The sequence below is a fragment of the Telopea speciosissima genome, chromosome 5, assembly GCF_018873765.1.
Source record: "Telopea speciosissima isolate NSW1024214 ecotype Mountain lineage chromosome 5, Tspe_v1, whole genome shotgun sequence".
In the NCBI taxonomy this organism is placed as follows: domain Eukaryota; kingdom Viridiplantae; phylum Streptophyta; class Magnoliopsida; order Proteales; family Proteaceae; genus Telopea; species Telopea speciosissima.
This window is the reverse complement of record NC_057920.1, coordinates 13,004,118-13,027,219: the sequence shown is the minus strand read 5'-3', so window position 1 is coordinate 13,027,219 and position 23,102 is coordinate 13,004,118. Positions and strand designations below refer to the sequence as shown.

General features: G+C 38.2%; 2 protein-coding genes and 3 long non-coding RNA genes across 8 annotated transcripts in view; 2 read left to right on the top strand and 3 right to left on the bottom strand.

The window, feature by feature from the left end:
• Nucleotides 1–8,675, top strand: part of LOC122661334 — a 21,074-nt gene extending 12,399 nt beyond the window's left edge. For both annotated transcript variants that reach the window (XM_043856698.1, XM_043856697.1), the window contains exons 2-5: nucleotides 5,127–5,359; nucleotides 5,612–6,252; nucleotides 7,355–7,555; nucleotides 8,535–8,675. In XM_043856698.1, the coding sequence (XP_043712633.1) occupies nucleotides 5,134–5,359; nucleotides 5,612–6,252; nucleotides 7,355–7,555; nucleotides 8,535–8,579 (1,113 nt within the window). In that variant the 5' untranslated portion in view covers nucleotides 5,127–5,133 and the 3' untranslated portion in view covers nucleotides 8,580–8,675. The remainder of the gene's footprint in view (nucleotides 1–5,126; nucleotides 5,360–5,611; nucleotides 6,253–7,354; nucleotides 7,556–8,534) is intronic.
• On the bottom strand, nucleotides 1,417–4,903 carry LOC122661336. The gene is made up of 2 exons (XR_006332865.1): nucleotides 4,684–4,903; nucleotides 1,417–1,692 (listed from the first exon to the last, which is right to left on the bottom strand). It is a non-coding gene; the product is annotated as an uncharacterized LOC122661336 (long non-coding RNA).
• LOC122661340 lies at nucleotides 1,953–17,945 on the top strand. The gene is made up of 3 exons (XR_006332868.1): nucleotides 1,953–1,963; nucleotides 2,794–2,798; nucleotides 17,813–17,945. It is a non-coding gene; the product is annotated as an uncharacterized LOC122661340 (long non-coding RNA).
• Nucleotides 7,603–23,102, bottom strand: part of LOC122661337 — a 33,401-nt gene continuing 17,901 nt past the window's right edge. The window contains exons 4-5 of the long non-coding RNA XR_006332866.1: nucleotides 16,465–16,470; nucleotides 7,603–7,616 (exon numbers count right to left, since the gene is read on the bottom strand). This is a non-coding gene — a long non-coding RNA (uncharacterized LOC122661337). The remainder of the gene's footprint in view (nucleotides 7,617–16,464; nucleotides 16,471–23,102) is intronic.
• LOC122661332 (calcium-dependent protein kinase 26-like) lies at nucleotides 10,838–23,102 on the bottom strand. 3 transcript variants are annotated; one of them, XM_043856692.1, is made up of 8 exons: nucleotides 22,219–23,102; nucleotides 21,564–21,707; nucleotides 21,324–21,476; nucleotides 20,971–21,086; nucleotides 19,817–19,984; nucleotides 17,868–18,092; nucleotides 16,833–16,981; nucleotides 10,838–11,126 (listed from the first exon to the last, which is right to left on the bottom strand). In XM_043856692.1, the coding sequence occupies exons 1-7, from the start codon at nucleotides 22,964–22,966 to the stop codon at nucleotides 16,859–16,861; spliced, it is 1,677 nt and encodes a 558-aa protein (XP_043712627.1). In that variant the 5' UTR covers nucleotides 22,967–23,102; the 3' UTR covers nucleotides 10,838–11,126; nucleotides 16,833–16,858. The 3 variants fall into 3 exon arrangements, with proteins under 3 accessions (XP_043712627.1, XP_043712629.1, XP_043712630.1); XM_043856694.1 differs by having other exon boundaries at nucleotides 10,838–11,098; nucleotides 22,219–22,968; XM_043856695.1 differs by lacking the exon at nucleotides 10,838–11,126 and adding an exon at nucleotides 15,997–16,359.

Sequence of the window (23,102 nt, the reverse complement as noted above, 5' to 3'; positions counted from 1 at the left end):
TCCTTCCTTGAAAGAGTTGGACCAAAAATTTATATTTCCTCCTCCATCTATGCCATACATAATGTTGGAGGCTGAGATGGATAAGGAACTAAATCTTGGGTGTGCACTATCTAGCGGCATTTAATTTCAATTTCAAATATTCCTATTGAATTCTAATATGATATTTCATAGCCTATGATTATACATATTTCTATTCCCAAGGGTGGGCATGAGGTGCGTAGATCTTTTAGCAGAAGGTTGAGTGTCAATATTTTTTTATATATAATTGGTGAATATTTTATTTAAGTTAGCAAATTTTAATCAACCAACCAATCTGGCAGCTTAGCTAATTTAAAAGGCCTAGATCAGTACTCTCATGCCTAAGGTTGTTCACTATCAAGGCCTATAAGGTATAGTCTACCCCGGCCTTGAGGGCGGGTCAGGGTTGGCTATTTCTGTCCCCAAGTCAAGGCTAGAGACCAACTAAGGGAACTTAAGGTTACATTGAGGTTTTAAAAAGTCCGGCCCAACCAATGATCAGAGGTGTCAAATTCCAGCCCGGATCATCGAAGCCCATAGAAAAACCAAACCAAACACACAACTAAAACCGAAGACTGACTATGGTGATTTAGAGATTCCATTGGTGAGAGATGATTCTCTGGGTTGGGTCATGGTGAAATTTATACGCTGTATTTGGGACAAAAAGGCCAGTTGTCCATCAAATAACCCCTGAAGGATGTTCGCATCATAAGTGCACTTTAAACTCTCAAAATCAACCACACCAATGATAAAAACTGAGCTCTTAAAATTTGAAAGCTGGATTGCTAGTTTTGAGATATTGCTTTAAGATCCACCAACAACACTACAAGAGAGATGATCAACAATTAACACTATAAAAAACTGTTGAACACTTCTGCAACGACGGACTTCAAAACCGACAATGGAAACCAGAACTCTGGCCACCAATCCTGATCCAATCAAGCCCGATCAATATCCATTGGCATTGGCATTGGCAAGGAGCCAAGGATCGATGACTGGCAATACTGAACCTTGAAACCATGTTCATGAGAAATAAGGACAGTTTTAGAGCAAACTGCTCCTAAACAGAAAACAGAGGTCGCAATGGACTAAAATTACTGTTTCATTCGAACCCGATCCTGACCAGCCTTAACCTGCAAATCATTAAAGAATCCACAATATCAATACATCCTCGTGTACCATTTACCATATCCTCAGGTGATTAGTGAGGAGCTCCAAGCCCCAACTCGGGTAACACATTTTCCATCACCATAGATTGCATAAGACACAAGAATTTGAGTAACACAAGAAATGACTTTTTTGGCAACACAATTCCAACACTGAGATTGAAGATACACTGCACAAGATTTCACTAGATCGTTAATAAAAAGCAAAGAACTCTAATGTGATTCCATATTCTGAATGGCAGCAAGATTCACATTTCTTGTCTATCTCAAATTCTTGATGGGTTAGATCTAGACCATCTTGCACTTGTTCATGATGCAGTAACAGAACAAACTATCCATTTATTCAATGAAAAATTCAAGTCCAGGTATTAAAGACTATACTGGAATCTATCCATGAACATTTGGGTTAAACAAAAAAATGTATTTAAGGAGAAGAATTATTGCAAGCCCCAGCAATCTTGTAGACCTCCACATGTTCAGCACACACATCATGATGGTTGAATTTTTTCTGTATTAGAAAAGTGTTCATTAGGTGCAACAGTAATAACTATATGGGATGCAGAGACATTAGTTATGGAAAAGAAAATTTACAAAAAGAAGGGGGGGGGGGGGGGCTGCAACTTGAATTTGCAATATCACCACTACAAACTGACAACCATCAGAACAAAATAACAATGGCAGCTGTCTAATGTAGATAGAAAAGGAATGCCACAAAGATGATATGATATCATTCCCCAGAAGAAAAAGATGTTTGACCAACAGGATTGTATTTTCAAGGGGTTCAATTTTTTACAATGACCCACCCATTGTTTTAAAACCAGGAAACTCAACTACCTCGGTGGCCAGCTGATTTGAGTAACTCAGTGATCCGGCCTAGTTAACCAGTGAGTCCGTACGAAAATAATTTTAATTATAAAATAGAAAAAATAGAAAAGAAAAAAATGCAGAAAATAAGGGGGGAAAAAAAAAAGAGAAAATCCAAGAAAAATGGATAGACAAAGAATAATCGTAAATCACCTCTGGAAAACAATTTTGCACAATATTAACAATATTCTAAAGCATACAAATTGAAACATATTTAACAAATAAACCATACACACTTTAAATATCAAACCACAAACACAAACAACGTCCATAGTTTCATACATAACCTGATAGAAATAAAAATAGCAAGTTTTTGATGGAGATTAAAGAGGCTAAAGTCCCTCAACTACTTAAGTAGGCTGCAACTGTGATTTCAGAGAACTGAGATGAGAGGATCCACAGAGGCAGAGTTCCAGAGATGAGAGGACAAAAGAAAGAATGGGTTGGGCTGTTTGGCTTTAAGACTAAATGATTAATCAGGATAGATATTTAAGTATATGACAGATTTAACCTTGAATTGAGTTGACTCGGGCAATCCCAAAGTAAATTGACCAATACCTTTCCTATACAGAAAGCTTGGTCACCGAGTTGGAAAATCTAGTGTTAAAGTGACCTTGTTAGAGGAGTGATACCACCAGGAAATTGGCCGATCCAGAGTTACTCAGCAGATTCCCTGGCGTTGAAACACATAAGAAAAGAACTCTTGAATGGAAATGGAAAGGATATGTAACTACAGTTCCTTCAGAAATGGTTAAGATCTTTAGTGCAGGATGAAGGGGTTGATCCATATCATCTTGACTTGGTTCTACTTCCTCTTTTTTTTTTAACAATGCCATATCGGGTTCTCTTATCCGTATTGATAGAACATACTGAGCAAAATGAATTGGATAGCCAAGTTTTAAATAGTGGACCCACCGAGCAAAGGACGTGTCAATTACGTTATTATTTACAAAATAATTAAGCAGAGCATCACCAGCACATTTCTGCCTGCTCAATATGTCCACAGACAGGAAAATACTAATCATGGCAAAGTTGAAATACGAAATTCAGGTAGTCTGTAGAGCAATTCCTTCACTTGAATCAAAGAAAGAGCTAGGTACATGACAAGGTTCTGAACAGGCAAGCACATAATTAATTATAATCAAGTTCCTAAATTCAGGACTTACAAATCATAAGTACTAACAAATTAACTTCAAAGATATGCAATAATTACAGTCTATAGATTGGCAGTTTCACCAATTGGTATGCAAGGCCAAATGATGGTCCAATGAACGATTCAACCCTAAATTCATAGCCATAATCCATTTCCAAAACCCCAGTCCAAGTCTCTTGCTAATTCCACAGCCAACATCCCACATGTCATCCAACAGTGTCACAAAACCTGCAGAGGATGCGCACCCTCCCATAGAGGCAGACGACACCTTTTACATGGTTTCAACCAAATGACCAGCTCCAATGACAATGATTATAAGTGTGAATGAAAACCCATCTGTATATAAGGAGATGGGACTGCGTAAAACAGATTTTACTATTATGAACAAAATTTATTGCAGATGAAGCCGCAGCATTTTTCATGGGCCTTGAATGGATTATTCCATATCAAGCCAATCAAAGGACTTAGAGATCCGATCCATTTTCAAACAAGAAGTCTTGTTTCCCAAATTCCCCCCCCCCCCCTCTCCCACCAAATGAACCGACTGCAATGGCAAGGTATCATTAGAAGTCCAAAAAAAATAAGAGTTTTCTACACATAAGAAGGGGATGAGAGTCTGTAATACAGGTTTTGAGATTTCAAACAAAGTGTATTTCGGAAGAATGTGTGGCTTCTTTTATGGGATAAGTGATTCTTAGACCTCGAAAGGTGGATTCCATCTCAAGTCCATCATAAGATTGAAAAGATCAAATCTAAATTAAGGGAGGCCTTGTACCAAAATTGTTCTCCCCTTGGAGATGAAAGAAACAAAACATGTGTTCTAGCTTCACATCCTCATGCATCTACATCCCCTAGCTCCTTCAGCCTCATCCACATCCACAGAGTGAAGATATCTCAAGCATGTACAAAATTATAGATGTTAGTAAAGCTATCAGCACCTCGGTCAACTTCTCTAATCTATAATTTGTGTCTGATCACTTTTCATTTCGGTCTTATGATCATCAAACGATCGCACCCAAAAGTTTGACTCACCAAAAGTTTATCTACAGCCAGAAAAATTCATCTAGTCAGACAAATTCTAACTAGGTTGTAATAAACCAAATATCTAGAATTTCTGGAGTATCAAATTCATGGAGGAATCTAGCTACCCTAAGTTTCTTAATTGTGTGTCACAAGGAAATGTGCATCGGATCAGTCTTCGAGTTCTACAACAGTTAAAACTTTGTCAGCAGCTACTTCCGGAATCTATTCTGCTCAGGTAAGAATCTAATCAACCTAGAGATCCATTACATGTTTCGTTTCGACAACCCAAAATATGATAAATTTCCAGTCGTTTTGCAATCCAACATCCAGAATTCCAGATTAATATCAACAAAAATTGAAATTACAAAACTCATTGGAAGAATTGCGAATACCTAAAATAGCAATAAACGACCCACCAGCGCTACCCGATCCAAAATCAAGAAAAGCAAAGGATCTAACCTTTGAAAGAGAAGAAGTTCTATTTGGAAGCAGAATCGTTCTTCTTGTTAGGGTCCTGCGGCGGGGAGAAGATCAAAGCAGCCGCCATGGCCCCTGGAAGAATTCCATATCTTGCCAGCAATGCTAGCTTCGCCACCAATGGCTCTCCTCTCATAAACGCCATTAGAAAAAAGCTTGGCAATCCCTCTCGCGAGTCTCGAGTTTCAGACAATGGATATTCTTCTCGCAGAAGCTCCGCCAGGTGCTCGAGCTCGTCTTCGTATTTAAAGGTAGAACATTTTTAGTGGACCGATATACCCCCAATTCCTTGCTGAATTGACCAACAAATCCATAACTGTGCAAGTGTGAGTTAAAACTCTTTTAACTCTTAAGAGCCACAAACCTCACGAGCTTGACTTGCTTTCTGCAACACTAGCCATTGGTAAATTTGGAAAACAAGGGAGGAAATTAATGGCGTTTTCTGCAAATATTCTCCTTCAGAACAAAACCCTAATTCCTCTGGATTTCCAAGTTTTGAAGCTTCGCAACCCTAAATTCATCATCAATTCTGCAATTTTCTCTCCGCAGCTTCATCTTCGTCTTCAGACCAAGAAACGAATTTTGGCCTCTGCATCCACGTCAAACGTTGCCAGTGACTTCCAAGTTCAGGAAAATAAATCGGCTACAATCAGCAGTAGTAAATTTCTCTCCCGACATATCAATTGCTCCTTTAGAACATAATTTCTTCATTTCAGTTGGGTAGCTCCTGAATTTAATCGAATTAAGTATCTCTGTTTTCACATATATCTGAGAACGATAAGGGAGATTATCTTGGAGTTTGAGGTAAAAAAATGTGCAATTTCTTACAAAACTCGTTCTTGGCTTAAGTTCAGGTTTTTCTGATTTTCCTGTTCTTTCTTTTTTTTCTTCCTTCTCTGTTATTTTATAGACTGGGAAGTTTTTGCTGGAAATGTATCTGGTGAATGGGATGGTCACGGGGCAGACTTCACTAGTGAAGGAAAACCAATAGAACTTCCTGAATCTGTGGTACCTGAAGCTTTTAGGGAATGGGAAGTTCAGGTGTTTGATTGGCAGACACAGTGTCCTACACTCGCAAACTCAGAAGAACGCATTCTTGCGTACAATTTGATTAAGCTACTTCCAACTGTAGGCTGTGAAGCTGATGCAGCAACTCGGTATAGCATTGATGAGAGGAATATAGGGGGCACAGATAACCAGGTTTCTGGTTTTGCCTATCACCCAAGTGGATGTTATGTAGCTCTATGGCCCTTGGAAGATCATGGTTCTTACAGATTGTTGGAATTGGAGCATTGCTTGGTTGATCCTCGAAATAGGGAATCACGTGTGAGGATAATTCAGGTTGTACGTACAGACAATACAGGGTCATCGTTGCAAAACATCAGGGTCTTCAGTGAACAATGGTATGGACCTTTCAGAAATGGGGAACAACTCGGTGGATGTGCTCTTCGTGATTCTGGGTTTGCTTCTACAGAAGCACTGAAAATCTCGGAAGTTGGTGGTGTATGGGAGGGTTCTGTTGCTGTCGCCAGCTTCCTAGCAGCTCAGATGGTAAGTTTCCAGCTTCTTTCTGGTTCTCCATTTTGAGTCTTCCTGATATATTATCCTGAATCCTGGATATTTTGAAAACCCTTGGTGTTACAATGACTTTCCATAATTACTTCTTGCTTATGATCTACTATGTACAGAAATTCAATAGTGATCTCCTTAGCATTTCAATGTTTTCAGTTATGTTTACACTTCTTGCTTTGTCTGCGTTTCGCTGAATGCCATTCCAATTTTTATAATTTTCCAACTCAACTCTTCTAGACTTCTGTACTGCATAGGCTACATATGAAGCTAAGGGATATTTTATTTTTGTTAAACCTTAAATTTTTTGATTTATTCTACTGATGCATGGGAAATCTGATCTGCGACTGTTAGAAACTAAGAGGGGTGTTGTCTTTTGAGCCCTGGTCTGCTGGACAAACCCCCAGCTAATTCCAACTTATCAATTTCATTCCATACCCTTTATGAATTTTATTACTTAGAAATTATCAATTTAGATAAGGATGGAATAATTTTGCGAAATAGCACTCTCTCTCTTATGATGTAACTGAAGATATGGCCTTAGATGGAGTATTATGGTTGAAACAATCAGTCATGTGGTTGATTAGGGTTAGTTCAATTGAGTCAGAGAGAGATGCTTTTCACGTAACTGAAGATATGGCCCTATATAGAGTATATTGGTGGAATAGTAGGCATCCGGCTGGCATAACTTTGTTGAGTTGAGCCAGAGACATAGAGAGAGCTCGTAGAGATCATCTAGTCCAAGTTTTTCAAATAGTGCCTGATGTGAATGTTTCTAGTCCAAGTTTTTCATATAGTGCATGATGTGAATATTTCTACCTTCTTTCATTTGTAGCTCTCAGCAGCCAGCAAATTGGTGCGAGTGTAAACCTTTTGGGGTGCCTTCTCTGCATGTCTTGGTCCCTTAATGAGATTTTTCCTCTGTTGCTTGATTTTTACATCTAGTTTCTTCTCTTTAATAATGATTGAGGAACTCAGTATAAAGTGCTCCTTCCCCACCCCTTTTTACCCACTAAGAATAATCTGATGATTTTCAATGAATTTTGATGTTAGACTGTAATTGTAACTGGATTTGATCCTCCAGAATATTTTCCAAGAACTTGTAGCTGACAAGCCACAAAAGTCGGTAAGAGATCCACAAGGTCTAATATTGCTTCCAAAGCAATTGTGGTGTTCACTTAAAGAAAGAGAAAATGGTGATATTTATGGAGAAGTGGGATGGTTGTTAGATACTGGGATCTCTATCACATCGAAATGTGTTGTCTCAAACGACAGGAAGTTGAAGGCAAGTTCTTATCCATGCATCTTACACTGCTCTTGATTAGCCTATTGTGGATTACAAATTTCTGATTCTGGCTTCTTAAGCACTATTTTAAGAGTTTGACAGTATCTTAAAGGACTAACATCCTTACATTAGTACATGTGGGCCACTCGGCCAACGTCACCAACCATTTAATGAGTTCCATGTTAGTGATTTTCAACCTAATACAGAGTTCATGAGGTTGGTCAGGTCCACATGGTACAATCCCTTTCCAATAAACCTTTCTTTTCTGCACTTTAAATCTCAGCTGAAACATGAACTACAAAAAGACATGTTAAAGTCATTGTAGCATAAGATCCTTAAATGTGAACCATACACACCATGGTCTTCTTTCCAATATTCTTTGTGCTGCTGGATTCATCATTTGCTTTCTAATTTCCTGCGGTAGCAGTGTTATGTGGATGTTAGTCTGTCCATATGAGTTGAATTCCTCCTTTGATGTGTTTTTCTTTTAAACTTCCCAAAAACTTTGACCTGATAGATAATTCAAGAACTCCCATAGCTTTATAGAACTCGTTTCTTTGTCCACCTACCAATATTATGCCTAAGTGATTCTCTTGGTCATTTCTATATCACCATATGCAAATTATATGTAAACCTTAGAAGTTAGTTGAATATGATACAGTGCTGCATCTGCATTGTTTCAACTTTCAACAGTGTTCTGCTCTAATAAAGAATAGGCACAACAAACCACCATTTCACATTTGTGAAGTGACAAAAGGAACACAATTATCACAGAGATCTTTAACTGTTTTGGTAACTAGAGAACTTGGTGTCAAGACTAATTGATTTACTCAAAAAGAACTGTCAATTAGGTATTTTTAACTCCTTGCTTTGTAAGATAAATAGTTTTTAAGTTTTATCCATGAAAAAACTGCATGTATCTACTACGTTTCAGATGATAGCTGACTTCTCTTGACACTATTGTGTTTCACTTCCGCAGGAGATAGCAATAGCAAATGAAACCACAGTTTCGGAGAAGAAATAGCTGTTAGCTTCAAATTCATTTCAGTACACTCCCACTTGAAGCCTTCAACTCTCTGTTAATAATTTATCAGTTTAAAGAAAAGATAATTTGTTGATGGTTCATTTTATCATGCTCAATGGAAAATATTAACATGTATGTATTAACATAAAATTGTATCCCACTGACAGGGCTTTGAGTTAGAAAGGTAGCCATGGTGGTATGTTGTTGTATGGTTTCTGATGTTAGTTTTCCTCCATCCTAACATATATTATACATCTCATACTGGATAATCTGCTGCAGTTTGATCATTTGCATCCAAGTCTTTATAACAAGTATCAAACATTTGCTTCAGATGGATTAAGTGAAGCTACCTTGAACTTACAGTGCAAGAATTCTATGTATATCCCACCCATTAAACTGTTCAGGATGGTAATAACAAGTAAATGGTGTCACCACCCACCATCTTTCTTTTTTGTTAGTTGCATGGACTAGTCCTATGCCTAGTCAGTTTGGATCTAGATTTGGTTTAGGTTGGCATTTTCATACTTGAACTTTGGTGGATTGAAGGTGTCAGCTAGCTCAGCCAGTAAAGTTCCTGGTATATTGTCACTAGGACCTGCGATCAGAATCATCAGATACCACCTTCACCTCCCTCTTTGCTCACAATACTGTGTTTGTGCTAACTCACATTGTAGTGCTTATACCTTGTAGAATAGGAAACAATCTCTGCTCATGCGCCGATACGGGCGAACCACATTAAGCCAAGCATGGTTTGATGATGATCGAGTTGGGTCAAGGATAAATTGCCAAACGACCGGAGGGAATGGAGAGAGTTTAGCTGGGAAAAATTGATGTTCAATAGGCAGTTGACAGTCTGTGTATTAGCATGCATCCCTTTGTATGTCCATGCACGTCTACGGTGATCTGATCACTACTGTGTACTCCAATGGATTTAGATTTTAAAGATTTATTTTTTCACCCCCTTTTTTTCTAGTGTAGGATGTGAAAATTTGCAAATTTTATTTGGGCTCAAACTCGACATGTGAGCATGGACCTATGGATTTACTAATCCACCAATTCTCTTTTCTTTTTTGGGGTAATAAAAATGGTAAAAGTACATCACTTAGGGTGAAGAGAGAATTTCGTCATCTATCATGATTTGATGCTATAATAGTGATTCTCTATCAACAACTCTCACCTCCTATTGTGGAAGGCCCAAAATACCCTTCCTCAGAGGGTCAAATCCCATGGATTAAGAGATTCTTTTTTCACCATAAGTGAAGAAAACTTGATCCATAAAAAATAAAATTAAAATCCAAAATGGGTGTTTATAAAATGGGTCAAGGGAACCATATTATATCTTCCGCTGTGAAGGCAGATGAGTATAGATGCTTATTAAGTAGTAGCTCAAAACAGAACAAGGTATTTCTCTGACTCAAAATTGTGAGAGCTGGGTTATCTTTCTTGTCTCAAGAGGGATTAATACCGTAGGGATTGGTTAAAACCCCATATATTAACAACTACTATCTGGGTTATCTTTCTTGTCTCAGCCGGCAGGATGTTTGATCGCAGGTCCTAGTGACAACACACCGGATTGGGCAAACCGATTCTGGCCCAATTCATCCTATTCCTCTACCAATTTGTCAAACCATTTTCCCATCATTCTGGTGGCAATGCTGTTCATCCGGAAGTATCAAAAGCCATACTGAAAAGGAACAAGCTGAGAACCTGAGAAGGAAGAAAAACAAAGGAGAGACGTGTTCATATGGTAATGTCAGAACAGTAAAATGTCATCAAACAACAGAAATCAGAGGGATTTTCTGCTGGAGATTTTAGTTGAGACGGCCTCAATGTTTTGTCAGGGTTCACATTGCAAACAAGGTTTGAATGATGAGGAAATCAGTTCTGCTTTGACCATCTTCAACCTGGTCTAAGCCCCTTTTCTGAAGAAAATGTTTTCAAGGATTAATCAAACAAAGAATGGAACTGGAGAACTTGGCTCTTCGACTCGTTCCACATCTATATAGTGTTTAAACTTTATGGCCATGATTGTACTGCTGGAAGGAAATTATAGACGGGTTAACCACTAGTAATCAGGGTTGAGCTTGATATATCCAGGCTGAACCTTTTGTTCAGTTTCCTATCCATGGCCTAGTGCTGCAAGCCTGCATCAGATATCTCTGCCCATCCTTCCATGAGCATTTCCGAAATTTCTGAGCAGGCGATTCATATTGCAGGTATCCAACTAGCCGCAAGGTTCTGTGCAAAAACAGGAAGTTGGCGAACAAAACTAGTGATCTTCAATAACAGAGCCACTTAACATTCAATAAAATTATTAGAACATCCCCTTCACCCAACCTGGAATTTAAAAGGAAAAAAAATAATTTACGTGGCCACAAACAGGCATAGCTAGCTAACCACCGAACCTTCATTGCCGGTAGTTTTTCTTACATGCCCAAAGGTTTCAGAGCAGTGGAAGAACCGAAATTGCATTACAAAAACATCATATATATTCATCTCTTCTGGCCTTGCTGTACAACCTGCCAACAATTCCCAGCTTTAGCATCCCTGCCAACAAGTCCCAGCTTTAGAACATATGAAAGCAATAGTAGAATTTAAAGTTTGATGACAAAATAAGATGTGAAAGGCAGATCTTGCAAAAAAGAAAGTAACTAACTAAAGGGAAATCTTTCAAAATAACAATATTGGAAAAAGAACAAAAATCGGAAGCTTCACAAGGACTGTGAACAGGCAAAATCTTTTTTACATCTTAGCACAAGATACAGTCTGATTCACAGGCAAGAACCACGGGACGACAAATTTTCTTATACAAGTAAGAATGGCTACAAAACAGAGTATGGTGTTATAAACTCTATATACCAGCTGAAAAGGTCCTACAAGATAATAGCAAACAAGTTCAATTCAGCAACAAGAAAACCATCATCTCTGCTTGTAAGGGTATCCATCCCACCTAAAGCGGCTAAGTCAGATAAGATAGAAGATACTATGTCCACCTGCCTTCAGAAGTGGCATTAAAGGATGACCTTATGTTCACTGGCCCTCACGAAGAGCACTAACATACATCTGATGGTGGGAGAGAAATGGGAGAATTATCAATTCTTTTTTACTTTCAAGGGATCTCCATGCCTACAACCATGTCTACCGGCTAAAGTCTAAAGTTGATTTTACAAAGACTAATTGTGGGAATAGATCAACAGTGGCAGCTTCAATAAAAATAAAATACTGTTAGTACCGCTTATGACAACAGACTCTCAGAGGCCCACCACCACATTTTGCTTTTTCCGCGCAACCAAAACATCAATAAAGGGAAAACCAAAAGAAGAGAACAAGAGGGGAGGAGAAAACTATAGTTCATACATAATTATAGGCATCCTGATTCCTCATCTTGTGGTCGGCTGAAGAATGCAAGAAAAGAATGGAGAGATATCCAAGAGTTCTTATCATCACAACTCCTTTTTCTTTTTTGGTGAAAATCATAACTCCTTCCCAGACTAGGAATCCGAGCATCTGTCCTCTCCCTCCCCCAAAATTCTTTCACTACAAACTTGACCAGCTGTGAGACTGAAAAACGAACTAGCCAAGAGGTCTTTTCTCACACCACCAGTCAGTCCAAAACCCAATTCCCATGGTGACTTTGAATGTCCACCAAGCCATTAAACCCAACTGTAAGTTTCCAAGGTAGCCTTCAGCAGTTCTCACACCACAGCTGCCTTGAGCATCACAGCACTCAACCAAATGGCCTACAGCAATGAACCATCCTTTGGAAAACACCAACCCCACTTCCCTACAGTTCAATTTAGCCTTCCAGTGCACAAAACAGTAGTACTTTGTGTCTTTGAGAATTCCTTTCAAGTAACTCCCAGCTGGTCAGGCATCAATTCTGCAATGCGGAGAGGTACATGAAATAGATCGGGCCAATTTAGAGATAAGGGTCCTCCTTCCACCTTTGCAAAAATATTTACCCTTCCAAGCAGCAACATCTTTACCATCCTATCAAGACTTCTCCCAACAGTGATTCAATGATAACCCAACAGGAGCGCCAATACGTAGAAACAAAATGCAGCCTACATCCCAACATCCAGGCAAGCCTGTCCAAATTCAGCCTTGCTCTAATACCATGTTACAACTACTTATCCTAAAATCTAGAACTGTTAGGAAGGGCACACAACAATGTATATCAACATCCACCTTCACATGAAGACCCACACACGTGGCTCTACAGATGACACTAACACATGGCACCAAGGTTACATGGTGCAGGGGCAAAACACCACCCCCGGCACCTACCAGGGATCGAACACCGGACCTAGCTCTGATACCATGTTATAACTTGTAACCGCTTACCCCAAAATCTAAAGCTATTAGGAAAGGCACACAGCAATGCATATAACACCCTCCCTGGCACGTGCAGGCCCACACACACACAAAGCTCTGCACATGACAGCAACACGTGGCACCGAGAGTACAGGGTGTTGGGTCACGACATGCTCCCTTGCACCTACTTAGGATCTAACACCCAATCTCATAGCTCTGATACCATTTTATAACCGCTTTCAAAAGCTTGAGCTCTTAGAAAGGGCACACAACAATATATATCAAAAACAAACACCCAGGCCTGATACCTCAAGAATTCCAAAAGATGTAATAGAATGCGCTTCCAACTGAAACCACAAGAGAATCCATTAAAGTGCAAACCTTAATCCAATTCATTTTATTTGATTCCAAAGTCCATTCTCCAAAATAATTAAACAAGAAAATCCCAATTTACATAATCGAATGCCTACTCTATGTCTAGCTTCAACCTTAGTTGCGGTTCTGAATTCCTAAACTCACCAATTGATTACTGCATTTTTTATCCAGTCAATACAATTCCTTATTGCTATTGTATTGTTCTAAATCTCACAATCCAGGAATCAGAATCCGGTGAAACTTTGCAGACTTGTTTTGCCAGTTAAACTAGCCGATCTGATGAATTTTTATGCTGTTCTACCCTGATCTGCTGAAGCTAACTAATTGTCTCTGTTTCTATCTTATAGTTCCTCAACTGAATTTCCCTGGATCAAGTTTAGTCTTCATTAATGGTTTCTGGTCAAGGGTTGTTATTAACCTACGATTTTCTGTTTCTCCAAAAGATGGTTCTCATGGGAGGGGAAGGCTTCTAGAACTCCATAGGTTTGTCAAGTATAGACATGGCTCAAACCACATATTTTGGCTACCCAGTCACAGTATTGCATACACCTCCAAAAAAAAAAATGGTGTTTCCATGTCTTATACACATCCAAATCAACACTGGATTTGGTGAAAAGTTTCTCGCTTGTTTGACTTAAATGAAAATCCAGCAGACATTAAATGTTTCATACTATTTCTTCATGGCAAACAATTATTTATGCTCTTCCGTAGACAGATATGAATGGTAGAACACACAAAATATCTCAGAGTTTAACAATTAGAATTATGTCAGTGAGTCTCCAAATCCACATGTTCGCAACTTTGCATAATACCAGGCAAGGTTCTAAATCTCATTTTCGAGGCCAGTTTCGACCCTGGCCAAAACCAAGATTTCCCAGGTTTCGACCAAAACCTGGTATTTTCTGGGCAAAACTCGACATATCATGGGCTGGTTGAAACCGGTCGAAACTTGGTATTTTTTTGGTTGAAACTACTGATATGTGCAAAATATGGTCGAAACCATGTTAAAACTGGTTGAAACTTGGTAATATCGATTCAAGGCTTCGTCTCGGTCTCTGTCGAAACTGCAACCGAGTTTAAGAACTATGTTACCAGGACTGACTCTCCACCACGTCAAATCCCTGTTCCTGTTTCATAATCCATACGACACAGTGGATCCAATACTTGTTCTTTAAATTTGAAGAACTGACCATACTTTAATATGGTTATAGATAAGTGATAAAATAAATATACGTGTGCTGCAACTGAAATTTTCTCTAACTGAAAACGTAGTCTTTGTTTGACATTCTAATTTTAAAATATATTTGTCATATATAATAGTATTTAAGAGTTGTCTCAAACTCATGAAGTAGAAGGGTTGAGCTTCTTACACAATATTGTGAAAAGTAAGAGCCTATTATAAACATTCTAGAAAGACAATGCTGAGAGGTCCCATCCGCTTATCATTAATCATGAATCAATTAAGGAATTTGGTTTTTGCAAACCAGCAAGCAATTTGGCTAGGTCCCAAGAAAATAAGGTATATAAAGGCTCAATCACCAAATTTCTTTTCGATTTTATTTTCCATTGGCGGAAGTTTTCCTTCACTGTAGAAAAAGAAGAATTCCTTCTTCACTGATGAAGTGACCCCATGATTGGACTCCTGAACCATCATTACACTCCCCCAACCTATTGACGAAGTCGAAACTACCCTCCCCTTTGGCAATCTGATGGTACTGATGCCCATGGTTAAGGGAAACTCGGTCCTTTTAAGTTTTGGGCTCACAATCCTATTGAATAGATTTCTTGTAACATCATGTTCCTTCTACAAGCTTTGCTTATATTATTTCTGTTTTAATCGGATTTACCAATTATTTTTCATATAATTATATGGCTGTGACCTCTGCCATTACTTATGGAGGTTGACATGCTGAAACTTAGGAACCTCGTCCCAACTTGTGGAAGGCAAGCCTCTTACCCGGGCAACACTCCTAACCACCCATTATGGATCTTTTCTGGGCTATCCTCTTTCCTCTTACTTTTATTTTCCATTTCTCACTTCTCTCATCTCTTTTCTTCATTTTTATTCTCCATTCCTCAAACTTTGATTTCCCTTCGTGAGGACCTCAGTTTTTCCCTACTTTGTTTTCGAAGGATCCTTGTAGCCAACCCCAATTAGCTGGGATAAGGCTGAGTTGTTGTTGTTGTTGTAATCACACTATTCTAATGTTTCAACATGATGAAAATTTCTGTCCATAATTCCAATTTCACGTCTATACAAATTCAAAAAAAAAAATAAAAGAATTGGTTTCTTCTGAATAAAAATAATTGTTTATTCCAATAAAAATATGCTTCTTTAGTCGTATTCCAATAAAAATATGCTTCTTAGTCTTGTCATAAAACTATTAGTTTTTATACTGAATGACAAGAAGGCTGATATACACTCTGAGGCAGCAGCTAATTCAGGTAGCTCTTCACCCTCCTCCCAAGAACTATTTGTACACGTATTTGTATCTGAAAGTAAATTTTCTTGACCTTCACCCATTATGTGAATTCCGTAGACACACACCACCCTCAATCCAAGATATCTACTGGCCTTTGACCATTTACACTGGGTTTCATACCCTAAATTTCTAGATTTATTTCCTGAAGAAAATGGTAAAATAAAAAATTTCCAACTTATTTTATATCTTTCACATTAATGCATGGCTACTTCCGCAGTACCCTATGTTATAAGATTCTCATATGATACTTATACTTTCATAATATGTTTATTATTCCAGATGATCTCCTCATTATATTATGAGCTATCAGTATACAATAAAGATTTTCCATCATTTCATGAAATGCCATTCTTGTGAGTATGTTACGTAGGTTCACAGAATTCAAAAAAAAAAAAAGAAAAAGAAATTTGACCCCTCTTTAAATACATTTTCAGAGATACACTATTTTTCAATCTCCCAAAATATCAAAACATAACTAAAGACAAAATCCTTTCTAACTCTCTGCAAGGAGCCAAGGACATGGGACCTCCACTCGAAAAACAGTCCACAGTATCTCTTAAGGAAAAAATCAAACCAACCAGCAATATAAACGCCTTAATATCATATAACTGCAAAAAAACCAAGAAAGTAAGATTGGTGAACTTGGAAAAAAAAAATCCAAACTCCAAAGAGTAGGGAAAGGTTGCTAGCACCACAATCAATTTGTTATGCACATAGATCTCCTAAGTGAAACTGACAGACCACCTCAAATGTTTATCACGTGTACAAGTATGCTATAACTAGACCTCCCCTTCTGTTGTACTTGTTGGATACTTTACAGTTTACACCTCTATAGGCACAAATTATCTTCCATAACCAAAATTATTTGTTCTCTTATGCAAAACTAAGTACAAGTTTATGCCTCATACTTCTGTTCACAGTCTAAATTATGTAAGCCAACAAGGAAGTTTACAATTTGGTGCTTCAGCCCCATGTATATTACCCACTTTTGTCCTTTGAAGTTGAGAACAACAGTTCAGCATCTTTAAAAGAGGAGAACAGGGAGAAATAGACATTAAAAGGTACTGTATTCGAAAGATACCTGTACATGATGTGTATGGTTAGAAGTCAATGAGCTCCTGGTGCATCTCTGATGCTCATATTCAAACTGTTCCGCATGGTTCTTCTTCCGATTCCAGCATTACCTTTTTGCATCATAGCAACAAACTCACCATAGTCTATCCTACCATCCTGAAACATATATAAGCAACAATAGAATGATTGATCACAGGTTGACCCAAGCTAAAAGGAAACAATAACAGTACAAGGGGAAAAAAGAAGATAATGTCAAATAACAATTGCATATTTTAAGTTTAAATCACGAATAACCTATTATTTGACCTGACATCAGCACCTACAACCACCCACATAACATAACTACAACACATGGTGGACTTGCAAATACAGTCCAGAACACACATCATTCAAAAGTGGTTTGGAAATCCTGTGTGGATCCCAAATTCCCCAAAGAGACTCTTAACACAACCCCAATATACTGTGGGTTTGCTTAAGAATGTACAAACTACAAACTATAGTGTATTTTTCAGTTCAGATTTTCTCCTCCCCCTGTCCCTATTTGGAGATCCATTAAAGAGAGAGAAGAAAATTATCCCTTTTCATGGCCAAGAAGACTAGCAAAGAAAGCATGCTTTAGCAATATGTAAATAAGAACTGATTACAAGGTTCTGTTACAATCTGACATGGAGTAACTGCATTAGTCTAGTGTCTAGTCATGAATTAAGCAATAGCAACAAGTGAACCATCAGGTTGCATTAGCGAGCCTTGGTGCAACAGTTAAGTTGCGCTATTGCAACCATCTGGTTGCGAGTTCGAAACATGGAAACAGCCTCTCTGCAAAGCGGGGGACGGGGGTAAGGCTGCCTACCCTTGCCCCTCCCAGACCCTGCAGTAGCAGGAGTCTTGTGCATTGGGATGCTCTTTAACAAGTGAACCACTTGTTGGTCAGTGTTGATGATTGAGATACTTACAATCTTCTATAAACCATCCAGTGAAAACAAAAAGTAAACCGATTTCCTGAATAGAGACATTACTAGCTTTCAAAGTTCTCATCACTTACATTGTCTTGATCAACTTCTTTGATAATATCCTCAAGAAGAACATCAGTCATGCCATGTTCTGAGCAAGCTTGCTGGAGTTCATCAACTGTAATGTAACCACTTCCATCCTTGTCAAAGTATGAAAATGCCGCAATGAGATGTTCCTCACGTTCCAGTTTGTTAAGATGTACAGTTGCAGCAATGAATTCCCCATAGTCAATAGTCCCATTGTTGTCCACATCAGCCTGAGATAATCAAACTCTGTTATCTCAACAGAATCCAGTACAACAATCACATCCTAAGAACTATAACCTCATGAATCCAGAAATTTTATAGTGAAAAGAGGTAGAAACTCCCCAGGAATGTTACAGTGAAAAAAGGCAGAAACTCTCTCTCTCATAGAGAGAAAAGATGGCTAAACTCATCCTACTATTTAACCCTTTGCAAATATTTTATAATTTAATTCTCTATTCACATAATCATTCATCAAAAAACAATTAAAAGTTATAACAAGAAAAGTGGCTTAAAAGGATTAATATAGAAATTTAAGATTCAAAGAGACATACTGAAGTGGGGGAAGCAGAAGTGGCAAGAGACACAATCTGAAGCCACCATAGTATAAATTATAGAAACAAAGGGCCTGAATGACAACACTTCTGTTTCTGGGCTAAATTTCTATTCCAGAAATAGTTTTTTGTATTTCTGTTTCTGGGCCAAATTCTGGACAAAAAACATGTTTGGTAACACATAGTAATTTCTATTTCTGGCCAGAAAAGAAACAGAAACGCATATATTATGTGCAATAATTTCTGTTTCTAACTTTCTGGAACTTCTATAAATTTCAAAAATTTCATTGAATACCCAAAAATTTGGTGGTGGTGGCAGTGCTGGTAGTGGTCATGGTGACAATGGTGATGATGGTGGAGGCGGTGGAGGTGGTGGTGGTGACGGTGGTGCCGTGGTGGCGGAGATGGTGGAGGTGGTGGTGATGGTGGAGGTTGAAGTTGCATTGGAGGTGGTGTTTTAGTTTGAACTGGAAATTACTGCTTTGCCCATCAAATTATCCATGTGCTCATTAAAGAGCAACTCCCCCCTTATTTCTTCATTTTATTTCTGGGACAGAGAAGCTTCAAATTGGAGCTTCATTTTTTGTATTTCTCAGCAATTTTTTTTGTCCCAGTTCATTCCTAGGAACAAAAAAATGAACCGGTGTTAACGAACAAAAAAATGAACCAGTGTTAACAAGCGGTGAGCAGAAGCTGTTTAAAGACTCAACAAGAAGTCATTTAAAAGGCATTTTAGCAACAATACTAGCCCGCAGGAAATATTGGGTTCAAAGAATCTAAGTTTTTTACTCTGCCTTAACCTCATCAATGGTGCATACAAGGGTCCAAGATCAGCTGGACTCTTCCTAATCACCCAACTCATTGCATTATTTTGAATGGCCTCCTTATCTCAAAATTCATCAGACAGTAAATTCTTCACTTCCTTCATCCAATAGATGTATTCAATTATAAAATTTCCCTCATACAACTTATTCAGATTAGACTGTTTTAGTACACATATTTTCAAGTAACGAACAACATTGTCAGGAATAGACAAAGCAAGCCAAGGATAGTCAGGACTCAGGAGTGGTAGAAACACAAACAATTGCCCAAAACAATATCAGCATATGGGACGAACCAACAAAATTTATATATTTTTCAACTACATATAGTCCCCAAATTAAAATATTCTGATGCAAGTATGCAACAGGATTCATGTGTTATTTCATGGTTTTCAAAGACTACCTACTTCTGTTTCCTGTGAAGGAGAAGACTATCTACTTTTGCAAGCCTATCTCTCAATTCATGGAAACACACTAATGTCACCACAATAGAAAACAACAAAAAGTATTTCTCAACAATATTGAATCATAAACAACCTATACATTTTTTTTTCTTTTCCCAAGGGAAACAAATAATCTTACTGCATCCATAAGTTGACGGATCTCTGACTCCTTCATGGTAGAGCCATATCTTTTCAAACCAGCCTTTAGTTCATCAAATGTGATTGCACCACTGTTGTCAGTATCCATTGCCTTAAACATCTCTTTCAAGCCGGCAATTTCCTCCTCAGATAAGCTTTCAGCTATAACCTGAGAGAACAAAAAACAAAGCCATCAGAAAACCCAAGAGTAAGATTTAGTCCTCAAGACCCTGATTGTTTCGTTGAACAATTTTCCGTGCAATTGATAATTTTACATCCTACTATCTTTTTTCAATGTTAAAACAAAAAGTAAAAATCCTATTTTCCTTTTCCACCATTTTACATGGACACAAAAAGAGCCTAAAGAAAAACAACATAGTTTTGCGAGCAAAAATGAACAGTTAGGAAATGCACAGCGAACACCAAATGTGAAACAGAACCTCTCCGGTCTTCACTGACTCATCCAACAACCATAAAATAATAAAGGAAAGAAGAAATGCAAGCAGAATCAGTTCAAAAGAATTTTTTATGTGTCACTGCTTCAATTCATGAGAATGTTAAAACATAATCCTCTCTTTTGCTCCTCCTGTCATGCACACCCCCCCCCCCCAAACCTCCCTCCAAGCTCCTTGAGTTGTCATCACAAAGAAATGCACAGGCAAAAACCACCCCCACCCCCTCCAAAAAAAAAAAGAAGGAAAGAGGGTGGTTGGGAGGAAGCCATTCATTGAATAAGACTTGGAAATGATAATCTCGAAAATAATATTGAATGCAAAAATTTTCCTGTCTTAATGGTACTAAAATAGGAAAATTATGACAAATGATAATAATTTAGATTCAACAATGGCACTTCTCATTATTTCAGATGCAGGGAATGTTTAAGGCTTGTTGAGGTGCTCAAGAGGATGGCTTTCCTTATTTCCCAATCATGAATCCGGTATTCCATTTTCATATTAGTTCCTTAGAACCATCAAATCAGGTTTGAACATATCACCCAGACAACTAGAAAACATGATAAACAAAGTATTAGATGATAGTTGTCTCAACTCTCAACTAGGACCTCCAACATTGGTTAAAGCATTACAAGAGTGCATAAGTTGATCTACCTCAGTATGCATTCATGTTTTTGAATAGATAGTGTAGTATATTACTCACCCGTAAAGCCATCTTCTTTAACTTATTCATTGCAGAGAACTGTTTTAGGCGAGAAAGGACAGCAGCATCCAATGCTCTGTCAGGAGCAACTCCATTTTCGCATATCCAGGGATGACCTAAATATAGCATGAAAAAGAAAGTATATCAAAATGGTTTCCCACTTGAGCAAAATGAGGGGGTTTTTGTTCTTATTTTTTATTGTATTCTATTTTTTTCATATTATTATTGTGTCATTATTGTGTTATTATTATGTTATGAAAAGTTAATTGAATTGATGGGGGAAATAACAATCCCCATGGAAACACCAGAAAGTCTTCAAATGGACTAACAAAAGATGCTGTCTTATGTCTTACAAAGCACTTCATGAGCGGTCAAGCGATCACAAGGCCGAGAACAGAGCATCTTTTGGATGAGATCCTTAGCGCTGTCAGAGATTAGAGGCCATGGGTCTGATTCAAAGTCAATTTGCCCCTTCAACACTGCATCAAATATACCCTGCTGTGTTTCTGAATTCCAAACAAATAAAGTTTTCAGTATAAGATGCAGAATGAATCAGTAGCTCGTGCAGCATGAGTATATCAAATCCGATATACCTGCCCAAAAAGGTGGTACACCACTCAGCAATATATACAGTATCACTCCTGCCGTCCATACATCTGCTTCCGGCCCATAATGCTTGCAAAGTACCTCAGGAGCAACATAATATGGACTTCCAACCACATCAGTAAAGATTTGACCTATAGGATCATAATGCCATACAGTTAGAAAAGTGTCAACAATCCAAAACGTGGAAACTTCAGAATTAATTTTACGTGATCATAAAAACTAAGAAGGATTATATACTGATGAAAAGAATCAGACCTCGTCTGCGGTTGTTGTATCAAGTTTAGCATAAAAGTCAGGCTATTTAGCTCTAGAATACGTTCAGAGCCTCTCTTTTTTTCAACTGTCAAAAGGCTTGTGAGACAGAGCTCACAGCCTCAGTTAACATCATGATCACGGATTATACATTAAATATCTGTTGGTCATATGTTGTACAATCTATGCGATCCAACATATTTTTAGAAAGGCCATCATTTCTGAGGGAAGCTTTTCACGAAATTTCTTATGATTAGCTAAGTGGGCACCATCGACAATTTTCTTATCACAAGGTAAAATTTTTCGGGAGAATTTTCAGAGAAAATTAATAATTCTTTCTCAATAACGTATTGAACAAAAAGACAAACGACCCTCAGAAGATAGGTATACCTGGTTTGAAGAATACAGAGAGCCCAAAATCAATGGCTTTGAGTGAGAAATCATCGTCTTTGTTGACCAGCAAAAAGTTCTCTGGTTTCAAATCCCTGTGCATAACACCAAGGGAATGACATGCCTCGACAACACCCACGATGATCTTTGTCAACTCAGCTGCCTTCCTTTCACTGTAATGCCCTCTCTGAATGATGCGATCAAATAATTCACCCCCAGCACAGAGCTCCATCACGATATGCACATAGAGTTGATCTTCATAAGCTCCTTTAATGGTCACAATGTTCTTGTGACCAGAGAGATGATGCATTATCTGAATTTCTCTCCTGACATCTTCCACGTCTTCCCTTGAAATGAGCTTCCTCTTGGTGATAGATTTACAAGCGTATTCGTTACCGGTTGCAATCTCAGTGCACAAGTAAGTGGTACCGAATTGTCCTTGACCCAATTTACGACCCAACGTGTAAAGATCACGGATGTTAGCAGTCTGATGACCCAATACGTAATAAGCCTGGTTATCGATCCCTCGCCTCATGGCGTTGTCCTTTCCGGTTGGGCTGTTATTGTCTTTCTTGTGATTTTCTTTGGCGAATTCGTCAGTAATCACCTGCTGCGCGTTCAAACTGGTTGGTGAATGATCAGAGTTCGAATGCTCGGAAGTGTTTCGCCTAGAGATCGAGGTATCCACAGGCTGACTGTAGCCCTGAAAATATTTGCTCCCAAAAGATCCTCGGCATGTGTTTCCCATGAAACAACGACAAATCCCTTGGCTTCAAAGCCTTTCCCTCATTCAACCAAAACTCATTAACCAAAACTGACAAGTGGAAGATCGAAAGAAAACCCTAATATCAGAATTATATATGTTTATCTTTTCAAAACAATAG